The sequence below is a fragment of the Lytechinus pictus genome, chromosome 19 (assembly GCF_037042905.1).
Source record: "Lytechinus pictus isolate F3 Inbred chromosome 19, Lp3.0, whole genome shotgun sequence".
Classification (NCBI taxonomy): domain Eukaryota; kingdom Metazoa; phylum Echinodermata; class Echinoidea; order Temnopleuroida; family Toxopneustidae; genus Lytechinus; species Lytechinus pictus.
Genome location: NC_087263.1, coordinates 6,001,986 through 6,028,133, shown reverse-complemented (window position 1 = coordinate 6,028,133; position 26,148 = coordinate 6,001,986). Strand labels below are relative to the sequence as shown.

At 36.1% G+C, this 26,148-nt stretch overlaps 1 protein-coding gene and 1 long non-coding RNA gene across 2 annotated transcripts; one reads left to right on the top strand and one right to left on the bottom strand.

Annotated features, from left to right (window-relative positions):
* Positions 1 to 2,689: 2,689 nt before the first annotated feature.
* LOC135157599 (uncharacterized) lies at positions 2,690 to 6,983 on the bottom strand. The gene is made up of 4 exons (XR_010296595.1): positions 6,890 to 6,983; positions 5,056 to 5,222; positions 4,170 to 4,282; positions 2,690 to 3,287 (listed from the first exon to the last, which is right to left on the bottom strand). It is a non-coding gene; the product is annotated as an uncharacterized LOC135157599 (long non-coding RNA).
* A 1,632-nt stretch (positions 6,984 to 8,615) lies between these two features.
* Positions 8,616 to 25,284, top strand: LOC129283142 (tubby-related protein 3-like). The gene is made up of 10 exons (XM_064114052.1): positions 8,616 to 8,637; positions 11,159 to 11,284; positions 11,921 to 12,174; positions 12,711 to 12,911; positions 13,986 to 14,098; positions 15,124 to 15,238; positions 15,977 to 16,222; positions 16,827 to 16,914; positions 17,234 to 17,317; positions 18,590 to 25,284. Exons 1-10 carry the CDS (start codon positions 8,616 to 8,618, stop codon positions 18,721 to 18,723), a joined length of 1,383 nt encoding a protein of 460 aa, XP_063970122.1. The 3' UTR covers positions 18,724 to 25,284.
* The last annotated feature ends 864 nt before the right edge of the window (positions 25,285 to 26,148 follow it).

Here is a 26,148-nt window from a genome sequence, read left to right as displayed (position 1 = left end):
TGCCTAATAGTTAATAATCAGGACTCTTTCAAAATGTTAATGTATGATATATTTCTGTCCCCTTTGATATAATCCAGCGTGCTTTACTCAAAGAGAAACGTGCCAGACACAACCAACCCCTAATGGTACAGCCTAATGAAGAAAGGCAGGGTTCCGGTGGGAAGACACGCAGAAAAGTACCAGAAGAAGTGCGCCCTCTGGTGTCACCATCACACAGTTCGTCAGCGAGTGAGGGCCTGCAAGGTAAGATAAGGATTTGACAGATCCCATGGCCTATTCTATGTGGAATAAAGATTAAGATTATATATGTATAACCGTCATATTCAACGGGGCTCAGAAGCCAATCACAATGAAAGTTTCCATGGTGCAAAGTGTATACATAATTTACAATAATATTTGTTAATAAAGTCTTAATGAAATGGGCCCAAGCAATCAAAATATTTTATACACTTTTTCTCCCCTGACGAGATGTTTCTGAATTTTAATAAGTAACGGTGTATTAACCGCACCCGTGTATAAACCGCACCCCCAACTTTGGACTAAAAAAAAAAAAAAAAAAAAAAAAAAAAATCCTCACATTTACATGCATATTTGAGGTACGAAGAAACAAAAACTAAGTTAAAGATTTCAAAGTATTCAAAGAGATTACCAGTATGCAGAAATCTGCTGTTCTTGATCAATTCATCTACAAATGTTAGCAAGAAAGAAAGGTCCCGCCAATATTGGCAATTTACACACTCACTCACCTCACAGTCACAGTGTACACACACACAGCACTGCCTTTCTTGTACATGTACATTTCAAACTTCGATACGGTACCACTACCAGTACATCTTATCAAATTGTGATCTGTGTCTTTCACATTTCTTGCATCACAACCTCACAATCACTTTCAGAATTTGTCTAGCATTCGATGTCTTAGCATGAATTTTGGATACGGGATTACAGGAAGGTTCAAGAAACAAAGAAATTTGTATTTTTTCCAGTTGTTTGACGGCTTCGTGCCGTCTCTATCGTGCGTGGTGCACGGTGTACATGGTATCTTATGAAAAGCAAACGGGAAAGAAAAAAATAAGCTGGCGCGAAACGGGACTTTGAGGGGTTAAATTAAATGAATAGCGCCAGCTTAAGTCGCACTAAAACCAAAATACAACGCAAGCTAGCTCTTGGCTCTCGCTCAGCTGTGACAAATTATTACCGAGAATGCTTGGCGTCTCTATGAACTTAGCCAGGGAACTTCGCTGCTTTGAATCGAGAATAAAGTCGAAATTAGTGTCATGAAGGTGGGTGCATTTGTTACGACAGTATTTGATCATAAGATCATAATAATCGCTACCCATTACCCGCGGCTCATACCCCTCTAAACGACATTGCACTGGGCGGCTACGGCCGGCCACTCGATGTGTTGTGAACTGGCAGACTTCTTACATGTTCGGGAGGGGCTACGCGGGCGGGCTCAGACCCGTCACCGTGTATAAACCGCACCCCCGACTTTTGCTTATATCCCGCCGAGAAAAAGGTGCGGTTAATACACCGTTACTTACGGTATGATCATTTTGTGTATTTTTTAATATATATATGTATTTGTGATAAACTATTTTGTTCAGTTTGGGTAAACATTGCATCGACAAAGGGGATATGAAAATACATGTAGACTGAAAGACATTGAATTGAAAAAAAGGAATTGAAAAAAAAAAATCACCAGATAAAGATGAGAGTGAGAGTGTGGCAGAAAAAACAACAACAAATAATGCACAAATCAACTGCACAAATGCACAAGACATCAACCGTATGTCTTTTGTAAAAAAAATTTAATTTGTTATGTTTGTCATATTATATACTACCGGTACTCTGAAATGGAAATCAATAAATCAAATCATCTTCGCACATTTTGAGCGCGCTTCTCCACTCACTGTGTAGAATGCCTGCGCTGCGATTTCGAATTTTGCGCCCCACTGAGAGCGTTCCCATACCAACAAGATCGCCTTACGTGAAGTGATTTTGAAAACCACTTTCGGGTGATCAAATGGGAATGCTAGCAAAGCGATCTTCCAAACTGGTCTCCTGAACCGGTTTCCAGTAAACTAGTTTTAGAAAGCGTAATGAGAATGAGTCGCACTCCAATTCCTAGTTGCGTGCGGTATACATTAGAAAGGCATTGGCCATATCATACCAAGAGGACGCGTACCACTGCATATTAATTTAATAAGATTACGCATTGTATATCATGTATGCTTCGGCATTTGAGTGCGACTCTAAGTCATACTTAAAACTTTGTGAAACACCCTCCTGGGGGGCGTTTCATCAAACAATTAGTCGGTGGTTTTCTCCGACTAATTGTGATTTTCACCGACTAATTTCATTTTCACCGACAATTTTGCCATCACCGACTAAATTCCATTTCATGAAAATTTGTCGGTGATTTTCTCCGACAAATTATTGGAAACCACCGACTAATTTTGTCGGTGGCCTTCACCTACCGACAAAACTTATTTTCACCGACTAATCCAATTTTCACCGACTAATCAGCCTTTTGAGGGCCTTTGCAGCTAAAATCGATCAATTTCAGTTGATTTTGAATATAACATTTTAATAAATTGCTTATTTTTCATTTCATTGAGAAAATTCAAAGAAAATGTATTTATTTTTAGTCAATGACAAATAAAAAGTAGACATTTCAAGAATAATATTTTCATCTTTAAAACTATATTATATCAATCAATACATAGGAAACATCTTCAAATGTACACATTTTTTCAAACATAATTTTCTTTAACCCAAATAAATCATTGTGCATTTTTTAATCAATAATGTCTGATAATGTCTGAAAAATGCGACCTCATTGACTTTTGTACAAGTTTTTTCAATGTTCATGAGTGTTGTTGGTGTTGCTGCTGCTGTTGTCATCGTGATTGCTGGAATTGCTGTTTGTTTTTGCTGCTCTTGGTGTTGTGGGTGTGGTTGTTGCATCTCCTGGTGCAATTAGTTATTTTTGCTACTGATGTTGCTCAAGGTGTTGCCTGTGTGGTTGCTGTTGTCATCGCTGCTACTGCTGCTGTTTACGAGTGTGGCTGTTGCATCTCCTGATGCATCTATTGATGTTGTTGCTTGTATGATTGCTTGTTAGAATCCTTGCTGTTGGCTTTGTTTCTACTGTCGTTGTTGCTACTGCTGTTGATGTTTACCACTGTGGTTGTTGCATCTCTTGATGAAGTTATTTATGTTGCGCCTGATGTTCCCTGCATGGTTGTTGTTGCTCCTGCTGCTGTCCATGTTCATTGAAGTAACTGAAATGGATTTAATTTATAGAGCATGTGATATTTTATTAACAAAGATATCAATTTCCATCATTATTGATATCAGTCATTTATTCTTAATTTAATTATCATTGTTAAAACTTACATTTTTTTATTTCTAATGTTTGAAATAAGAACTTTAAGTTCTAAATGGTTAAAATATTGTCACCAAAGCCTTATTAAACAATGAAAACAAAAAAGTTAATAACAAAGAAATGCATAAGAAAATGATTAAAATTTCCTCTTTTTTATACACAATTGATTTTAATGACTTGGGTTTTTCTCATTGGTTTACCAAAGAAAGGGAGTCAAAATCCAATATTATCACATTTGGTCTTTATTTCTTGAGCCAAATGCTGATTTCATGCAAGAGTCATGTTATCATATAAAAAAAAAAAAAAAAAAAACATCAGGAACAGCAGCATGATTTCTGAAGCGAGTGCACAATCAACAGGCAAGATCCTGAGGCACCCCCCCCCCCCTACCAAGATCATTTGAATTAATGAGGTTTCATGACTGCTTTTGTAGGCATTACATTTATACAGGCCTACAAGAGATATAATTTTTTTTTTTTTTTTGGGGGGGGGGGGGTCTAATAGGAATGCAGAACAATGGAACATTCATTTACTACTTTGGCAATAGAAAGCAAGTCACACCATCTAGCATTGATTGATATTGGTTGTTTTACAACTGTCCAATAAATATCACCATTAATCAATTAAGCATCTAAGCACTTATAGATGTCATTGTTTTCAAATATTTGAGTAGACCAAATAAAGAAGAGAGCAGTACCAGTAATTTAATATTTTTTTAATGTGACTTTACTTTCTTCGCCAAAGTGAGGCAGTCATAATTAAGTGTGTTTTAACTTACAAGTGACATCACATTTCCTGCCTTCTTGTCTGGCTCTCCTAAACCTTCAACCATTTATACTTGTGTAACTTTGTATCTCATGTCTGTCTGAAAAGTTTGGTTGAAGCCTCCACCTGAAGGAAAAATAGTATTGAAATAACTAATTAAAATATTTGCCATAATCTGGTATTTCTTCTCACATGTATATGTACATGTCTAAAAACAGGAAATAAAACATCTTTTGATTACCAGGTTTCATATAGAAGGGGGTAAATAAAGGGTTCAAGTTTTTATTATGTTAATAAAAAATACAAACAATAGTAAATGACATATGCTCTGGCTGAGAAACTTAAAAAGTGAAATTATTCCTCACAATGTAGCTTGTATGTACATACACATGAGCAAGTAGTGCTAAATGGATTGAGGGGTGAGAGCAGGGGCTCCGGAAACCGGCGGGGGGGGGGGGTGCATGTTAGCTGCAGGGTCAGCGGAACGGTTTTTACAGTGAACGGGCTGACCATGCAAAAAATCGTAACCAGATGGTCATTTCATATTTTTCAGCCCCCGCACTGTTTTCCAAAACCATGTACAAAAATGTAAAATTGACCATCTGCTTATGATTTATTGCATTGGTCAGCCCCCCCCCCCCCCCCACTTTCGGCTCAGCCCCCTCACTTTCAAAACCGTTCTGCTGACCCTGCAGCTAACATGCAAAATATATTGAATCTATTATGTCTTTCATGCTTATGTAATGTTTGCATTTCAAACTGACTTTAAATAGAAAATCTGGTCACAGTCCGATTTCATTGTCATTGATGTGGGTTTTTATGATTTTACATTCTGCAACCAAAACAATATCCTTCATTATTTTTTAATCATTATCGCATTTTACTAGTCTACATGTTACCTGTGGTTGCATTTCAATCTCAGTATTTCTTCACCCATCGCCAAATCTTCTGTCACATGTTCATCAGATTGGCCGCTGGCACATTCCTTGCTGTAGTAGACCAGTCAGAGCCTTGCTTTCTAGTTCCAGATCCGTCTTCTTCTGCATACTGTTCAAATGTCCATAGTCTGAAATTAAAATATTAATAATATCACATTGTTATACATGTAGCAAAGAAAATATGTAGATTTACAGTGATCATTGAAAAATACTGCACTTTCAATGAATATTGTTGACATTTCATAAAGGGGAATGATCGAATATACCAATCATTTTTCTTCTTTTATTATCCTGAAATTTATAGAATTTACCAACAATCGGTCAACAATTTATCCTTGTTAATTCATATAATTTTCACTTGATTATAAACAAGACGGTAATTAACACATTGACCATACAAAATAGTAAAACAGCTTTTTCAATAATTTTTTTTTTTAATTAAAAAATAAAAATAAAAGTTTTTTTCTAACTCAATAGCGCTTGGATACCTTGCCGGTTAAAAGCCACGATCAAATTAATAAAAAATATGAATAGGCTCCTAATTCATAACTGCAGCAAATTGCATCCCCATCAAACTGTCAACTATTTCTGGACTGTGACCTTTGTTCAATGGAACTTTAATATGAGATTCAAGGCAGAAAAATACTTGGGATTGATGAGATCCATTCCATATTCTCCTATATTTTTTTCTAATGAAGAAACCTTTAACCTTTACATGCTATTTAAGGTTAGGTATGACTAGACTCTAACTTTATGTGGTACGACAGTATTTTTCAAAAAATAGATTAAGAGACATTATCAACAATAATTTAATTTATTTACCCCAATAACACCGATGCTATTGCAGATTCATGCTAAATAGTAATTTGTCTAAAAAATTGACTTAGAAAAATAAAAGCAAAACAAACTTCATAATCGCACACAAATGAAGAGCATTATTTTGTCTCCCCCAAATTGGACGATCAATCTTTTTTTTAAAAGGGAGCTATGCAATGGCTCATTTCACTTGGGTGCGCAAAGTCAAGATAATTTAAGATAGATCTAGGCCTATAAGCTATACCAGTACGGCCACGGGCCGGTTGCACTATTTAAAACTTAGATCTAATAATTTTTTTATATCTAGATTTTAATTTTTATTGGGTGTGAATGCACCTCTGCCACAATCGCATCACCCCCCCCCCCCCGAATCCTCGCCAGCTGTCGAGAGCCTTCACTTCATTCGACTTGTGACTTGCTAAGGCTAAGCCTACATTAATAGTTGAGAACATCCACTTTACAAATTTACCACTCACACTATTACCATGTGATTTAGCTCCTGTTCAATTCCAATTTCTGTAACACAGAATTAGGATGGCCCCATTGGATATGTGTACATTTACAATTGCACACGCTGGTTTGCCTGGTGATCAAGGATATCTCCGACCACACCGAGCAACAAAATTATTACAAAACCAAAGGAAATGAAAAAATATGATTTGCAACATAGAATGACATAAAGGTAGAACAATATAAAGAATTCTCTTTGCAAAATTTATAAAATTGCAGCCATGTGCGGATCATAAAAACGTGACAGCCGTGAGCCGTGTCGTTAGTTTGGACCTGAGATAGTTCTACAGACACAGAAACACGGGTATGGGACTAGACTGGATTTTGTACTGTCAAGTTCACCGATCGTATCGACAGGGGTCCTGCCAGAAGATCCTCTTTTCTTGTAATTCATTTGATAATCACGCACAACGAATAATTCAATCACCTTACATACAATATGAACGACATTTTGAAGGGTTTTACTTACGGTAAAATCCTCATTCACGTCTACGAGGACCTTCGCTTCTTCTCATTTCTTCGTTTCATTTCGAATCGTGGCGGCGAAAACATCAACCAATTTTACATCTTTAATTTGTTTTATCACGACTTTGGGAGTGGGCGTGGCCTAATTAGTCAGCGAACCTCGTTCAAGACGATTTGTAAAATAAAAATTCACTGACAATAGTCAGAGAAGCTCCGAGAGTTTGATGAAACGAATTTTTGTCAGCGCTGACTAAATTGTCAGCGCTGACAATTTTAGTCAGCGCTGACAGTTGTCGGACGAAAATATTGATGAAACACCCCCCTGATCAATCAAAGATATGGGCCCGTATTCTGAACTCGGGTTTAAATTAAACTCTGGTTTAACTATGGAGAGCCAATTGGAGCACAAATCCCTAACAGTACACATTCAATTTATTAACTGATATGACACCCAAATTGTTTGTAGTTGTCTAGGAATGATAACTGAAGTATTATTCTTCATTATGAAAGCAAAAGGAAACAAAATATTTAGTAAACATAAGAAATACACAATACAAACAGAATTAATTTTTAGCTCCCCATAAAAAGTTTAGCACTGACTTCAGAATACGGGCCATCGTGTTTGGTTTGGAGTCGGTTTTCTTTGTGTGACTGGAGCAGTCAGAAAGAATCAGGAAATACGAAGAATTATTGGAAAAGATGAAATCACAGAGAAAGAGAGTTTAGGGAGGGGAGACAGAAAAAATTGTGGGGGAGGGGGAGAGTTGAGACTGAGAGAGTCAGAACCAGATTAAGAAAAAAAAAACAGGAAATTTAATGACAGGCAAACAAATCTGCTGGATAGGGATGAGTATGAATCTTTTCTGAAGTTTATAGGGAGGGCATGAAGACAAATGATTGGAAAAAATAGGGGAAAATAGAAGGTTGTAGAGGGAGAGAGAGAGAGACAGAGAAGGGGATGGCAGGGAGGGTGCTAGGCAGAAAATTAAAATCATGATTAAATACTGCGAGAAGAAATGCTGTTCTGTGTTGAGATATATAGTTGCTCCCTTGAGAGTCTGGAAATCTAGATTAATGAAAACCAGCGCCTGGTTTTAGGAGAATTTGAGGCTTTGGTTTAATAGGGAAAAAAATCCCAGGTTTATTGTTGGATCTGTTCAAATATCCTATGGGTACATATGTAAATTTTTACCAGCACTTTATTTACAAGCACTCTCCTTGTTTCCGGTTGCTTGTGAAATGAAGACATTTAATAAACAATTTTATTCTTTGAGAAGGAATGCAAGTTGGGCAAATAGTTGATGGGGGATCAATCAACTATTGGAATACATGTACCCTAAAGATATAGATTTCAAGTGAGATCTAGAGTCAGTTTTCTGATTTGATATTTACAGCTTTTAAATATTAAGGGATTGATAGGTGTTGGTGATTACCCCACCCCCCCCCCCTCCTTCTAGGATTTCAAGACTCCTTTTTACACAACATAATAAAAAAAAAAAAGTTGAATGTCTTTACTTCTCAGAGATCATAAAATATGCGTATATTAGAAAGTCCATGCGTGCTGGGCTGGATAACTTTAAAAATGAAAAAAGGACTATCTATTCCATGGCAATTGATGCTCTAAATGGCTCTCATTGGCCCTGCATATTTTTGTGCTTTTTTTGTGTGTGTAATTTTACCCATGTGTGCAGTTTTAGAAATGTAACCTTTAGAGGAGACACATTGTAGAGATGCCGAATGTTCCTTATTGCAGTAAATTCAATTCTTTTATTTAAAATAAAACTACTGCAGGTTTTATGAAAAAAAATACTCTTCTTAAAATCGTATTCATACGCAAACTATGGAGAAAGTTCAGAATACTCTTTTCCACCCCAAATCCTTTTTTTTCCTTTCTTCAATTTACAAATCTTGTGGATTGGCAGCCCCGTCCTTGCCCTAGAATTATCAAAGTTTAATGCATGAACTTGTACATATATGTATTTCCAATCCAGTGAGTGAAATTTATCTATTAAACACACGGCAGACAGCATAAATCAAGGAGTCCTGAATATGTCAGCGTCGCGTTGAGTAATCATGATACGGAGACCCATCTTCCGATTACTACCACACTCTCATCAGTCCGAGATAAATCACTTTCCTCATAAAAATTGGTGATGTTGTACCGTGAGAAGCTTTCATTTCCTGGCGTCTGATCTCGTCTTACACGGGGTCGTTCGTGACGATGACTTCATGCAGGAGAAGGGTTTATTAGGTTGGGAAACCATGATATCCGGGAATACGGGTGATCAATATGAACCATGACATTTTAGGGAGATGATTTTGTTTAAAAAGGGGGAAATATGGTCGGACTAGGCAAGAGCTTGGCCATTTTATGAATTTCATTAAAATAAAGACGTGGCTATTGCTTTTAAAATCAAAGTAAACATGCATTTACATACAAGTATATTAAAATTTAGATGTACAGTTATGAACATATTGTATTAAAAAGTGAGCTACCATGGCCAGTATATGAACTTGTATTGAATAGATTAATGATCATCAAGTAATACATTGATTAAAATCATCAAAATTGAATGAGGAATGAATTAAAGTTATGACGTAAAATGTTTGCATCATTTCAGTAAAACATTTTTCATGGCTATTGCTTTTAAAATCAAATGTAAAAGAAAACATGCATTTAAGTTTAAATGTACAGTAATGTTTAATACTGACATTGTAAGTGATCTACCATGGCCAGTATATGAACTTGTATTGAATAAATTAATGATCAACAATAGGGCCTAATCAACAAGTAATACATTTATGAATCATCAAAATTGGATGATGAATAAATTAAGGTATGACGTAAAAGGATTGTATCATTTCAGTTTTTGTCATGTCAATTTTCTTCATTGTCTGAAAATATTGTGTGTCACAAAAAATACAAATACTATTCAATATCTCCCTGCTTTTGCATTGATTGAAAATATGCATATGCTCCTGTTGTATCTCTGTATTATAATTTTTTGTTGCGTTGAAAGCCCTGCCTGATTTCTGAGTAAATTTCTCCTGTGGGGATAATTAAGTTGGTTGCTTTCTCTGGTTTATCTTTTATATTCATTTCTTCTTGGAAAATTCAAACTGGAGTGTGCATTATGAAACATGCAGTTCTGTGAATCTACTGTTTGAAATAAGAAAAAAAAATATATTAAAAATTGCTATTTCTGTTTAGGCCTACACAAATCTGTACCTTGGCACCATTGCTTTATAAAGGGATGGTCCGGGCTGAAAGTATTTATAGCTAAATAAATAGAGGAGAATTCACTTAGCAAAATGCCAAAAATTTCATCAAAATCGGATAAAAAAATAACAAAGTTATTGAATTTTAAAGTTTAGCAATATTTTGTGAAAACAGTCGTCATGAATATTCATTAGGTGGGCTGATGATGTCACATCCCCACTTGTTCTTTTGTATTTTATTATATGAAATTAGGTTTATTCAATTTTTTTCTTCCAAGAACTAGAAAAATTGATTTACAACTGATTTAGTGCATTAGCTTTTTATTGCTGCAACTTATTTCATTATAACAGCGACATATTATTCACACAAGTATGAAATAATGAAAAAATTATGATTTTACGTAATAACATAAGAAAACGGAAAGTGGGGATGTGACATCATCAGTCCACCTAATGAATATTCATGACGACTGTTTTAACAAAATATTGCTAAACTTTAAACTTCAATAACTTTATTATTTGTTATCCGATTTTGATGAAATTTTCAGCATTTTGCTCAGTGAATTCTACTCTATGAATTAAGATATAAATATTTTCATCCCGGACCATCCCTTTAAAATTTACCCTCAATAGTTAATACAGTATAACTTTGTCACCAACATGGCATGAACATGTACATACCAGGGGCCACAGAAGAAAGCCGAGGCTACTGCCACTCAGCCACACTTTTTTCAATAAATGTGATAAAAAATACCTTTGAAAAAGTCTGTAGTAGATTACGACATTGAAATGAAAACTTTCATAAATTGTTTTTATCAATGATTTGAGTATAACATTTCTGTGCTTTTTTGTTATTTTGTTGGCTCCCCATCCACTTGTGCTCCTGGGGTATATTTAGAATTAAACGGATATGGCGCCTTATAAATCACATTTATTATTATTGTTATTATTATTGTTGTTGTTGTCGTCGTCATCAGCACCATAATTATTCAATTGATTGAATTTTTTAGGTTCCGCAGCCATTAAATACTTTCCTTTGTTGTTTTGTATACAGGGATAGATGGACCGGCAGCTACGTACACGCTAAATAACTCTGGATCTTTCACAACGGTCCAGGTCCTAACCGTGGAAGAATCTTCTACCGACCCGGAACCAATGCCAAAATCCAAAGGAGCAACAGGTAAGGACCTAGTTTCACAAAGGCATCCTGTATATATATTTCAAAGGCAAATGTGTTGTCAGCCAGTCAGATGCAATGATTTGGTAGCTTCGTAGAGTTGTCAGTGAATTCATTGATGAAATCATTTCATGGAATGCACCCCAGTTCAATATCTTAAAATGATGATGGCGTAGTATGTTGATCATCTTCCAATGACAATGGAGAGTTAAAATCACTTCAATTTTAGTTGATTGGTCCAATGTATAATAACAGGAAAAAAATGTATCACATATTGGTGTAGATATTATGAGCTAATACATAGGTGCACAAAATACATTGCAACAAGGAAATTTACTAGGGAATCATTATTGGTGGAACATCTGTTTGTCCAGCCTCTTGTTACAGGAGTTCAAGGGGACAAAAACTATATTGCAGATGGTTTGTCAGTGCTTAGCCATTAGAAATTTAATTTTCCTTTCATTTTCAATGTCAGTGGGGAAGTTAGTGCCGGGCTGGTGGGTGTCGTGTTCCATTCAGTGCCCATTGGAAACTTTTAGGGGTGGAAAGTTCCAAGCAGCACAGTCCAGCGTAGTGAAGACACTAAGACTAACGTTTCATTTTAACACTCTTCCATACTGTATCTGCTGTCCTATGTAGAAACGGAACGCAAACTGAAAGCCATGGGCATCTCCGGCACAGTGCCTTTTGAGGATCCAGACGACGGTATACCCACCTCGACCCTACCAGAAGGAATCGTAGCCCCAGCCAACATCGGCCCCGCCCCTCCCCCTTACACCTCCCTCCAGACGTCGGGGTACGAAGCCCCTGTACAGACCCTCACCACAACAGGGTACACAGCCGGTGGGGGTGGAAACTTTACCACGCCGACACAACCAGTGCAAGAAAAGAAGGTATTTAATCTCAAAATGCTACAGCTGCTCTGGGATTTGAACCCTGGACCTTGTTCAAAGTCCAAGGGTGGTGTTCTGAAAATTGTCTTAACTTTTCTTGTAACCCGGCAAGATAACAGCTCGCTAAGATTCTCTTATTATTAGGGTTTTCCTCTGAGCCAAAATATCTCTCAAGACCTGAAACATTCATTTTGTGATCAGATGCCCATAACATGCAAAGCATAAACATGAAACAGAACTAAACTTTATTCCTAAACGTTTGCTTGTAGTCCCAAACATGATTTTCTGTGTTGAGTGCATGGAACTCAAACAGTTTGGGGAAAGGAGAAATTCTGGAGCTTTTTAATTCATGTCATGAGCTGTTAAAATGTCATAAGGAAGAATAATGAATTTTATAAGGTCCAAAACAACTAAGATTAGCATTTTTGTTGTTTTATGATTTTATCAATGATTGATAATAGTTGTTCTTTGAAGTGTAGTTAACCTGAATATAACCCCCCCCCCCCCAAAAAAAAAAATCCTCTTTGTCCCTACAGCAGAGACCAGACAGCGGGAACAATAACCTTGCCGGAGCAGTAGGGGGCGTCCTTGATGGACCAGAGCTTGATCGGTTTGTCCTGGCACCGGCTCCCCAGGGACAGTCGGTCAGGTGTCGGATCACACGTGATAAGAAGGGCGTAGATCGAAGCGTTTATCCCACGTACTACTTACACATGGAGAGAGAGGATGGAAGAAAGGTAGGTTTCAGATGGCTATAACCAGAGCAGCCAACCAGTACGTTTTTTCTTTTAAAAATACAATATTGTTTAAAAAAAAATAATAATAATATATATATACATTTTTTATTTATTTTTTTACAAAACCGTAATTTGAGACAAATCATCTCTATATTATGTCTCTTTTTTATAAAACTTACACAAATATGGTTATTGGATCAATGTAATTTCACAATGTAATTGTGAAAAGTCATGGAATTGCATTTACCTCTTGGTTATGGCAGCTTTCCAGTTTGTTGTGTCTCGCAACTCTCATTATAACTGGTGTTATGATTTCCATTTTTCCCAGTTTTTTTTTGACATCCCAAATTCTACATAACTCCCGGGACGTCAGTCACGTCACAGGAAGTCATGGAAGCAGCAATGGAAAAGTCATGGAATTCTGTTTTTTTTTTCAAATTTCTGTGGGAACCCTGTATAATCATTTTCACATTTTCTGTGTATTTTGCTACAAAAAGTCAATGTGCTATATACTATGGTTTCCTAATTTTGTAAGGAGTATTTCTGCAGTATTACATATCAAATCGAGTGGTAAAACTTGTTCAGTGACTGCTAAGAAAGCATGAATGCTTGATAGTAAGTAACCACAGGACAGAGTGCTTAAGGTCCTCTCTGAGGGACTTGGTGATGTGGATAAATACCTGAACATATGGAACTAGGCATGTAATAAGTTTAGAACCCGAGTCCCCGGGAATATAAGACCATTGCTCCACCCACAGAGAAAAGCTTGGAAGATATGTATACTAGGCTATTGTGACCTATTAGCATCCAAACAGTTGAGATTAAATGCCTTAAGAAAGGGAACAAGACACAGAGTAAGTTTAGAACCTGAGTCTCTTGGAATACAAGACTGCCACTCTACCAACTAAGCCACTTTTCATGAAGAAAAACTTAGAAAAAAAGTATGTACATGTATTCTAGGCTATTGTGACCTATTAGCATCCAAAGAGTAAACATCGCTGTGTAGTTTTACAGAGTATTTTATTTTTAATTCTACATTCATAGTATAATTTGTAAAGCTATTATGTTTTACAGCAATTTCTGCTAGCGGCTAGAAGGCGAAAGAAGAGTAAGACGTCAAACTATCTCATGACGACAGACCCCACAGACCTTTCTAGAGATGGTGAAAACTTTGTTGGTAAACTAAGGTAGGGTTTTTGTTTTTGCTCAGTACTTAGGGGTATTAACTAATAATAATAATAATAATATAGGATTTGTATAGCGCACGTATCCACCTTGCTAGGTGCTGAAGGCGCTCCTATATTACCCCGGCTAAGCTAGTCTACCGATTCTGGTGCGCACAGCTTTTTGAGAAATTACTTCCTGCCGGTACCCATTTACCTCACCTGGGTCGAGTGCAGCATAGTGTGGATAAATTTCTAGCTGAAGGAAAACAAGGCTAGGATTTGAACTCACGATCCTCTGTTTGAAAGGCGGGAGTCAGAACCACTAGACCACGACGCGCCCACTATTTGTCTCACTTAATTAATATTCTCCTTGTGTACTCTGTTATTTGAATATCAAATAAAATAATAAGCAATATAGTTTGTTAAAATGACGTACTGGATTCTAATCAAATAATTGGTTGTGTATATGCGCATAAGGGGGGGTGTTTCGTAAAGCTGTTTGTAAGTTGAGAGCCACTTTAAGAATGACTGATGAACCTTTCTTATGCGGTAAATAATCACCAATGAATAATTAATGGTGTATACCATTTACCATAAGAAAGGATCACCAGTCGTTGTTAAAGTCACTCTCAACTTACGAACAGCTTAATGAAACAGCCCAGGCATATATATTACTAAGAATTGTTGAGATAATCCATAATCTTATTCATAACCAGTAATGAGTTATTAGTAAACTATGGTGACTAGACTAGAGATGGTTTTATATTGAATTAAGGGCTCACATCTCTATGCCATAAAACAAATAATGCACATGATTTAATTGTGAGCTATAGTTTAAATCCCCGCACTTCATTCTTTCTAACTGTCCAAACACCCTCGGCTAAGCCTAGGGCATGTTAAAAATATTTTAAAGGTACCTCTTGTATGTCATTCAAACTGATTTGTATGTTTTGTATTGTAAAAATTCAACAAACGATACACTGAAGAAGTAATAACTGTTAATGATAAATCATGAATATTTCTCTTTCTTGTCCTCTTATGTACAGGGCGAATTTCATGGGCACACAATTCACAATCTTCGACGGAGGCCTTGCCCCAGGTAAACCTGGCGCATTACCAGATGGTGGTAACATTCGCAATGAACTAGCTGTAGTTTACTATGTAAGTAACTTCTTATAGCTGGGGGGCACTGGCACATGGTCTTCTTATTTGCCAGAGGACTTTGTGAGTTAGGATTGTCCTGATGCATACATGTCTACCTTTACGAGAAATAATCATATATTGTGAATTTTGGTTGTAAAACTGTAATGGTCATTTGATCTCCATTGAAAAATGTTGGCAAATAATATGGTATAAGTATTGTGTAGACTAGAAGGAAATCATTCATTGTTGTAGTGAGTGTATATTGTTCGACTACATATCAGGCCATATCAAAATGTCACATCCTGGATAAGGATGCATAGTCTACATGAGGTATTTTAGGTCTTGAGATGACTCTGTTCAAAGCATTCTTGAATTGGAAATCAACTTGAGCTGTGTTTCTTTTTTTAGGTAAAAAAAGACATTTTGACAATATGAGCATGTTTCTGACTTGAATAGTCGTTTATATTTTGATAATTTTAACCGGTGTGTTGGCTCAATTGTAGAGCATGCGTCTCACAACTGGGAAGTCGAGAGTTCAAACCCCGGCCACGTCAGACCAAAAGACGTCGAAAAGATGGGAGTTGCTGCTACCCTGTTTGGCGTTCAACGAATAAAGGGATAGAGCCTTGTCGATCTGGCGCTGCACAGCGGCTGCCGGGCCCAAGATCAATTAGGCAAGCAATTTTTTGGAGTATTTCATTTCATGTCTATTTCAAACAATAAAATATGGATTTTCTTTCATATTATTCAAACCAGGATACCAATGTACTAGGATTCAAGGGACCACGTAAGATGACAGTTATCATTCCAGGAATGAGCCTTGATCATATGAGAGTAGAACATAAACCAAGGAATGTAAGTATCTCATTTATAAATCATATCTTAGATAAAGGTACTGATAGGGTGGGTTGGAGGGTTTTATGTAAGGGACCACGTAAGATGACAGTTATCATTCCAGGAATGAGCCTTGATCATATGAGAGTAGAACATAAACCAAGGAATGTAAGTAACTAATTAGAAATCATTTGTGAAGGGGCTGTCTCATTAGAATAAGCATATGCTGTCATATATATGACAAGCTGATTTATCAGCTAATGTTATTTCTTGATACTAATTGCTCTGTCACATCGTTCCGTGCAAGTCTTGCGTGTGACTTGCAGGTAATTTTTTGCTGCCCACAGGTCGCCCGCATTGACAGTATCTCGCACGTTTCTCACATGCTGTTACCCGCAGAAGCGCACGCACGTCTAATTTGCACGCAGAAAAGTTTTGAACATGCTCAAAACTTTGTTGTGGGTGGTTGCAGTTGATTGCCCGCAACTCACCCACAGAGCTTGCACGGAACGATGTGATAGAGCCTTAAGAATTTTATTTCTTGATTATAAGAAATTATTGATATACAATGAAACGAGATGAAATACACTGCGTTGCCTGCGCCTGCGTGCGATGTCGACCCCAAAGTTAGAAATTTGGCCTATTCGCTGCAACCGATAGATGGCGCACCGTATTGTGAATCCACCGGATTGTACGTGTATAACCAGAAGAAATAGATACTATTGTTACTAGTATTTTTTTCAACTTCTCTATTATTTTGTTTGTTTCGTAGGAACGTGAAAGTATGTTAGAACGATTCAAGAGGAAAGACATGGAAAATCTTCTCGAGCTGCACAACAAAACCCCTGTTTGGAATGATGGTAAGAATGCTTTACATTATTATTTACCATTACATGTATATAAAAGGACATTTAATAGTAAATTTAAAAACTATATCTTATAGTACCATTACGCATGGTTTAAATGATCATTTTGGGGTGTAGAATATGTATACTCTGTGTGATTGCTGGCCAAAGTGCAATGATCAGGGTACTATTAGTGAAGCAATTAAAAATTATCTTCACACCATAACTACTACGAGTTAGTGAATATATCACATATATGGTGCCAGAAGAAGACCATATAGTGGCTAGAGTCATTTATGTTTAACCACTTCTGTTTGATTCTCTTCCTTGACAGATACGCAATCCTATGTCCTGAATTTCCATGGCAGAGTCACGCAAGCCTCCGTCAAAAACTTTCAGATTGTCCATGACAATGATCGTGAGTATCAATATAATAATAATGAAAATGAATTGTGATCTTGATAATGATGAATGGTGATGATGTTGGTTTTGGCGGTGTTGCTGGGGTGGTGTTGGTGGTGGTGGTGATGGTGGTTATTACGAAGACGATGTTGACGATGTGATCATGATGATCATGATGATGATAATCATGGTGATGATATTGGTCATGATGATGATGATATTGATAATATTGATGATGACATTGATGATGATGATGATGACGACAACTATGAAAATGGATTGTGATCTTGATAATGATGAATGGTGATGATGTTGGTTTTGGCGGTGTTGCTGGGGTGGTGTTGGTGGTGGTGGTGATGGTGGTTATTACGAAGACGATGTTGACGATGTGATCATGATGATCATGATGATGATAATCATGGTGATGATATTGGTCATGATGATGATGATATTGATAATATTGATGATGACATTGATGATGATGATGATGACGACAACTATGAAAATGGATTGTGATCTTGATAATGATAAATGGTGATGATGTTGGTTTTGGCGGTGTTGCTGGGGTGGTGTTGGTGGTGGTGGTGATGGTGGTTATTACGAAGACGATGTTGACGATGTGATCATGATGATCATGATGATGATAATCATGGTGATGATATTGGTCATGATGATGATGATATTGATAATATTGATGATGACATTGATGATGATGATGATGACGACAACTATGAAAATGGATTGTGATCTTGATAATGATAAATGGTGATGATGTTGGTTTTGGCGGTGATGCTGGGATGGTGGTGGTTATGACGAAGATGTTGTTGATGATATGATCATGATGATCATTATAATCATAGTGTCGATATTGGTCATGATGATGATGATTTGATGATATGATGATGATGATGATGATGATGATGATGATGATGATGATGATGATGATGATGATGATGATGATGATGATGATGATGATGATGATGATGATGGTGGTGGTGGTGGTGGTGGTGGTGGTGGTGGTGGTGGTGGTGGTGGTGGTGGTGGTGGTGATGGACACATTGATTACAAGATTGTACTTTTCCATGGTCATAGAGCAAATTGAGTCAATTTGAATATCAGAGAAATGCAACGAGTTTATCCACAAGCATGGGTCAATTTCTGAAGACACCTCATAACAGGATGCCACTTCTAGATATTACAATGCACAATGATAGTGAAGCATTGTGATAACAAAAACTCACAAATTGATCTACAATCTCATTTTCTCCATCTTTCTCATCCTCTCCAGTGGACTACATTATCATGCAGTTTGGTCGTGTCGGTGAGGAGGTATTCACCATGGATTACAGCTATCCTCTCTGTGCAGTCCAGGCTTTTGGTATCACGCTAAGTAGCTTTGATCACAAGCTGGCTTGTGAATGATCATACCTCCCCCCTTCTCCCCCGCCTCTCCCCCTTTCTCATTTTTTCCTACCCTATATTCAAGAATGCGAGTATCAACCTTCTCTACCACAACGGTCTCGAGAAAGCTGCTGCTTAAACTGACGTGTGAATTATCAGAATTGTCAAATCGGCTCTACGTTCAGACATTGATACAATGCAATCACCCTCTGTATATTTCTGATCCCCAATTTTCTCCATTTCTATTTCACTCCAAGATTACAGCCTTTCATATATGGCCTACTTTCATATGAATTAGAAGACAGAGACGAATCTGTGCCACACATTGGGGGTTGGACGTACTTCATGTACATTGTGGAATTGCCCAAATGTTAATGTGAATATTGCTGTCTGTACGTTACGATGGCATCAGCACATATGATGGTTTGTGGGTTTAAAGTAATTCTGCACTTTATAGCTTTTGGGTGCCCTAACAATACTTCTTTTTTTATATGGATGTCTTTTGCAACCCCTTTGTGCCAATTCAACACATTCAAGTAGTCACAAAGGCTTTATTCATGAAAGACAATTAGTGATGCAAAATTTCAAAGTGTTCAGTAAATTTGGCAGTCAATCTGTGCCTGACTCCCTTAGAATTTAGGTGTATTTTACATTGATTAAGAAAGGTTAAATTGTCTTATTACATGACACAACACATAGAAAAGTCTTGGATACTGATAAACAATAAATAAGTGTTATTCAATCAAAAGCCGGTATAAAGGGTGTTACTGGGAGCTTGAATGTGATTGGTCAGGCAGAGATCACATGATTATAAACACTTGGTTGTTATCACAAGTTAGACATCAGTGGACATAAATTTATGAAGATTCATTATTTGAATACATCCTTCAAAATATATAGAACCATCTTTTCACTTAAACAATCCATTCATTTCATGTGCCATTTTACTTCAAAAGATAAACAGGTGTATAGATAGAATTTTATTCCAGACTTGTCTTTAATTAGTCTTGAGTGACCAAATGAATGCTTTATGGTCTGTTTTTCTTCAAAGCTGTCTAAATCATTGTCACCTTATTCACTTGTTTCAGTACTACAAATGGAAGAGACAATTATTATTTTTGTCCAATGGTTACGTTTCTTGTGTCAGATTGTACAGTATCTGTAAAAAGAAAAGAAGAAAAGAAAATATTATGCCAGATATATAGTGTTGATGTACTATAAGAGAAATGAACTACTTAACTTGGAAAACGGATATAGATTTAAAGTGTGTGTGTGCGTGTTGATGTTGTTTGTATTGTATCAAGAAATTTCTATTTTGAACCTTGTAAAAAAGTGATTGCATTACTGATTTTTATGGCAACACTGAATGAGTGAAAATAAGAGTTATGTGACTTATTTTTAGCACATCTATCTAGATTGTTGATATGATCTCTATTTAGTAGACAAAGATTTTTTTTCATCATTATTATTTTGAAAACCATGTGTCTCCTTTTAATTCCTTTAAAAGTTCCATGCACACCTGGGTTTTTTTCTTTGAGTTCTTAAATCTTGTTGTGTTCAATGTTCTGATAGTGGTTTGAACTGATTATTGGTGGCCCCCGAATTACCCATAGTATTAATAACTAGACACTTAGGCCCATATTCTGAAGTTAAACTTAAGCTAGATTTTGAAGTTTAGCCAACGCTATGGTCTGATATCTGTGCTCAAGTTATTGAAGCTGGAAACATAAAAATTTGGTTTACATGGTATGTTTCTGATCTTATTGTACTCTTTTGTCGTGCTTTAATAGTGAAGAAAATGATTTATTACTCCCACACAGCTATGAATGATTTGAGTGTCGGGTGAGCTGAGAGATTTAGCCTGTATCGTTAGAGATTTGTATACCTCCCTCAAAAAGTGTCTTTGTATTATTACACATACTTAAGGCAGACAGAAATGAAATCTAATCCCCCCCCCCCAATCGCATAGACCTAGTGTTGTCCATATAAATAGCATATCCAATGAATAAATCATCTAAACTTACCACTGAAAGCATTCCTTTGAAAATGAGAAAAATATGGTGTTTGATATGAACCGATTGGTTGTTGGGAGGCTTGTTGGATTTAGCTTTAAACAACAGTTTGTTGAATATAATAGACAGATATCCATGACCAGTTCTGTAAGCACTATTAAATAACGTTCTCATACTTGTGTCTATTCTAACCGTCCATTCTTAATCTTAGCCATGGCTGTGATTAGCACGGCACCAAAATTCACAAATACCTTGAAAATGTTGTGCTCTTGAGAAATTTTAAGTTGACAAATGTAATTATTGTAGCTACCCTTTTTGAAGATGTTGATTTATATATGTATTATGTATCTTGTGTGTTATACCCTTGATTATTTATGATTTATATATATCAGCTGAGTGTACTAATTGTATGTTAACCAAGTAGGATCGGTTTCACAACAGTCACATTCATGTATATCCAATAGAACTGTGTGTTGATTGTATAACAGTTTCAGTTGGATGTTAAAGAATTTAGACTGAGAAGGGTTTTGTGAAACGGGTCCTGGGTCCCCTAATGCAAATTTGAGAGATCGATCATACACATGGTTTTCACAGTTGGTTATACATAGCTGTCAGTTCAACCAATCACGAAACATTGCTCAGTGATCATTGCTAAGCTTTGCCTTTAAAATATATCTTAAAGAAACTTTAGATATTTGAAGAACATGTATGTTTGTTAAACATTTTTTCTTCTGACACATGTACTGTATGGATTCAAAGATTTCAGATGGTAAACATCATTAGCTCAAAGGCTTTAATCCAGGTGGGTGTTTCATAAATCTGTTCATAAATTACGAGCGACTTAAGGAATGACTGGTGATCCTTTCTTGTGGTAAGTGATACACACCAGATTTCCATTGCTGTTGATTTAGTTTGTAAGAAAGGGTCACTAGTCGTTTGTAAAGACAATCGTAACTTACGGACAGCTTTATGAAATCCCCACCTTGCCCCATATTTATCGGATTCTGTTTAACCATTTATTCATACATACATAATTCATATTTTACCCAAATTTAATGTACAGTACCTGTAAGAATACCTTGAATGAATACCAATGCAGGAATATTCAAAATGTTTGATTCAATTTAATAAAAAGTTCTAACCAGACAGTATTCACTTTACATCAGCCAAACCAGATTACAATTAAATAGAAGCATTGTTTTTAACATGAACGTGATATCATTAGTGATTCCTGTCTATCGATAATGTAATCTTTTTCTATCAGTTAGGTGTTCTAACTGATTTTCTTTATTTCATTTATTATTTATATCATTGACTGTAATCACTGATTTGTTATATGTCTGCTTTCTTTTCGAATCTAATACCTTGATTTTGTAAAAAGATATGAAATCTTTATGAAAACAAAATGTCTGCACCTTGATTTGATGAACTTTGTGTTGTCAATGCTCAAAATGTTCACAGGAGTACTTGTATGTATTGATGATTTGAAATGTTGTGTATGAATTAGAAATGTGAATTTTTACCTAGTGATTCCACTGTTTGTGGTAAAAGTGGGGAATTTGTGGGAATGTTTTAAGTCACTGTTCATGGCAAGAAATTAAAATTTGAATATGTGGCTAACACCGTCTGACAAAAAGTGTTAAGAGGAAGGCAGACGGTGTTGTTAACCAGTGTAGTGAGTGGTTTCAAGTTTGGTGTTTATTTTATGGTGTTGGTGTTAAGTCAGTTTTATATCAGCACAGCACCAAACTTGAAATTAATCAGGGTCGCTTCTTCCAAAGAGTTATCGATCCGATCAACCTCAACTGTATGAAAATCAATCAATGTCATAATTTTTCCTACAGGAATTTTCCACAATGTCATTTGTATACAAAGAGAAGCACACTGAATTGACAATGATTTGGTGGTTGTTGGGATTTTTTTACCTGATTGCTAAGACATCATGTCTGAATGCTTTTTAGCAAGCAACCAGAGGACTGATAGCTTAATGTCCTCTCCGAGGGACCTGGTAATGAGGATTATGCCTTGCCAAAAAGCACTGGCGCACCAAGTGGGAATCGGACCTGGGTCACCGGAATCCAAATCTTCAGCTCTACCGACTGCTATCGCGCCTCTTGAATACATGATGAATGTACAAATATTCATCATAATTATAAAACATTTTGAAATAACATGCATTTTAGATGTTGACATTGCTGGCTTTCCATAGTTGGATCAATTGCAACTCTTTGTTAGACGGGGCCCCAAGTCTTGGGACAAGTTTTACGTAGTGTTGATCTATCAATGACATCCGGATCAAGTTTGTAAACTCAGATTAGGTTTTGGCGCTTGGGAAGGCAATGTAGATTTTGCTACCAACTCCAATCTCAAATTCAGTCACTGTGCGACAGCATCGTTATATATGTACATGTAATTAACATGCAATTATGTATATGTACATTTCACTTCAAGTACGTAGACCTCAATTCATGTCTGTGTATAATGTAATGGAGTATTTTAGGTTTGATTTGAAGCGCTAGAAAATTTTGGGGCTAAATCATTGCCAAGGCTTTTTAAGTGGAGTATATTATGTGTGGTATTTTTAAAGATCATACCTATCCAATATTACTGTTTGCAATGATTCCTTACTTGTATTTGAAAACCATGACTGTATGATGTTGGAATTATAAATTTGATATACACATGTAGATACTCATTTTTTTTTATTTGGAGATACCATACATATGATGTTAATGACAGTGCCTCAGTCGATGTGTAATAAAGAGTATGGAAAGCTAAAAGTTGGATCTGAAACTGCATGTAAACATGTAAAGCTCTGCAACCCATTCTGAATTATGGGGTGCTAAATATTGTATTCCTCTGTGCATTATTTGTAACTTATGTCATCTTGATGAAATCAATCGGATCATTTAATTGAAATGGAATTTTATGCTTAATCAGTTTTCTTACAATAATTTACTATGAAAATTGGTTTTGCAAGGGAACTGTATTCATGATATTCAGCTATTGTTATTTTCATGATTTGCACTAAGAATTGTTTTCATTTAAAGGAAAATATATTTATATAGTCTAAGTTGTAAATACTTGCGAGTTAAATTCTGTGCTTAATATGTTATAAGTATAAAATGGGGGATTATACACATCTGATATTTTTGTGCACTTTTCTCAGATATCTAAACTTTTTTCCTTATGAAATAAGAAAAGTAAAACCCTATACGAGTTATGTGGTATTATGCGTAATTTAGTTTACTCTTTAAAAAATAAATTTGGGTAAAGAAAATTGATATTTTTTCGAGTTTCTATCCAACAGCTACATATTTACAGATAGGAAATGGACTCCTATGAACCAATATGTATTCCAAATATTCAAGCTATGTGTTTTAATTTAAACCTGTTTATATTGCTTGTTCTTATTGAAAAGTTAGCCTTTGAGAACATTTCATTATTCAATGTGCACAGGTTATCTCGGCTGTTGAGAATTGGATGTCTGTATTAGACACTAATATTAGAATGCATGTGTTGTTGTGTATCACAACCTTTTTTATACACATGTATATATATCCAGGGTGGAGTAGACAAAGCTTATCAGTTGATCATATGCTTGATTTTTACAATTGATTATACATCGTAGTCAATGCAATAAATCATAGGCAATTGTTTTACTATCAGTGCTAAGCTTTGTGTTAATGGTCCAAGAATATACGGCAATGTCGGAATACTAGAAGGCTCTTGCAAATTGCACCCATCATGATCCAATTACTCCATAAATGAAAGCTGCCACTGCAAAATGTTGATTACTCCCAGCAATATTCTTCATGAAAATTACTGCCAGACAAGCACCCCACAAGAACCTCGGTGATAATCATGATTTCACCAAGATAATTACACATGGATGCCACTTTTCAGACTAAATCATGAATTCACACTTTTAAAACGTATTTTCAGCGATAGAAAAACGTTTTTGTGTTTAAAAAATGGCTGATTCTAGATGACTTTCAGAAAATTGTCAAAGTTGCATCCCTGATCCCTGATAAAACTGCAAGAATTACTCAAAGGTATTTGCTTTTCAGCAGTTGCCGACAAGAGTCGTAGCATTTGAAGTCCTCTTTGACAGTTGCTCAAAGATTGATGAACTCCGCTGCACTAATGGCACCTTCACATGTTTTCATAGATGGTGCAATTTCAATCAAGTACTAGTTATACTTGCTTATAATTATAGTGCTTAATACCTCTCTTAGCGCTTTACAAAAATGCAGCATATTTACCCTGGCTTTACGTGCATGCATGTGTAAACTGCAAAACATTTCACATTACCAGCCATTTCTAGGAGGATATGGTTTGGATTATTACTGCAACACATTTTTTTCAGCAAAAATGCTTTTATTCAGACTATGAAAATGAGGTTGCAGTGGGCCTAATATTAGTACCATATGCATTTTCCTTATGTACTTTGCTATTATCTGTCTGCGTCACTCTATGAACTATTTTGCACTGTATTGTATTGATTTTGTGTGTAAACCATTCATTCGGATCCACTATAAATGTAAACTTATGATTGAATATATAAAAAGACCGAGTACGTTTCTAGTCATTGTGTGTTGTTGAAATAAGAGTGTATGGATGGTAGCATTGAATTGAATGGAGGTGAATTGACTTTCATTACCAAATCTAACAGTCAAATACATTTACATGAAACAGTACATCACATACAAACAAAAAACATTGGTATTTGGAGCTATATATTATGTAATAGCAAAGTGCTCTAAATCGAGGTCAACCCCAAAAGTTGTTTTTTGAGTGAAACAAGTGGAATGCCTCTGGCCGTCTCACCTGCATCACGCGATTCAATATAGCAGCAGTGCTGATTTTGAAAACTACTATAACTCGCACAAGATGTTCAGTGATACTTGGTTACTCTTATTTCCACGTTTTATGAACTAGACCAATACACTTATAGAGATATGATGGCAATTCAACAAATACCCCCAACGTGGCCAAAGTTCTTTGACCTTACATGACCTTTGACCTTGATCATGTGACCTGAAACTCGCACAGGATGTTCAGTGATACTTGATTACTATTATGTCCAAGTTTTATGAACTAGACCAACACACTTTCAAATTTATGGCTGTAATTCAACAAATACCCCAATTTGGCCAAAGTTCATTGACCCTAAATGACCTTTGACCTTGATCATGTGACCTGAAACTTGCACAGGATGTTCAGTAATACTTGATTACTATTATGTCCAAGTTTCATGAATCAGATCCATAAACTTTCAAAGTTATGATGGTAATTCAACAGATACCCCCAATTCGGCCAAAGTTCATTGACCCTAAATGACCTTTGACCTTGGTCATGTGATGTGAAACTCATGCAGGATGTTCAGTGATACTTGATTAACCTTATGTATAAGTTTCATGAACTAGGTCCA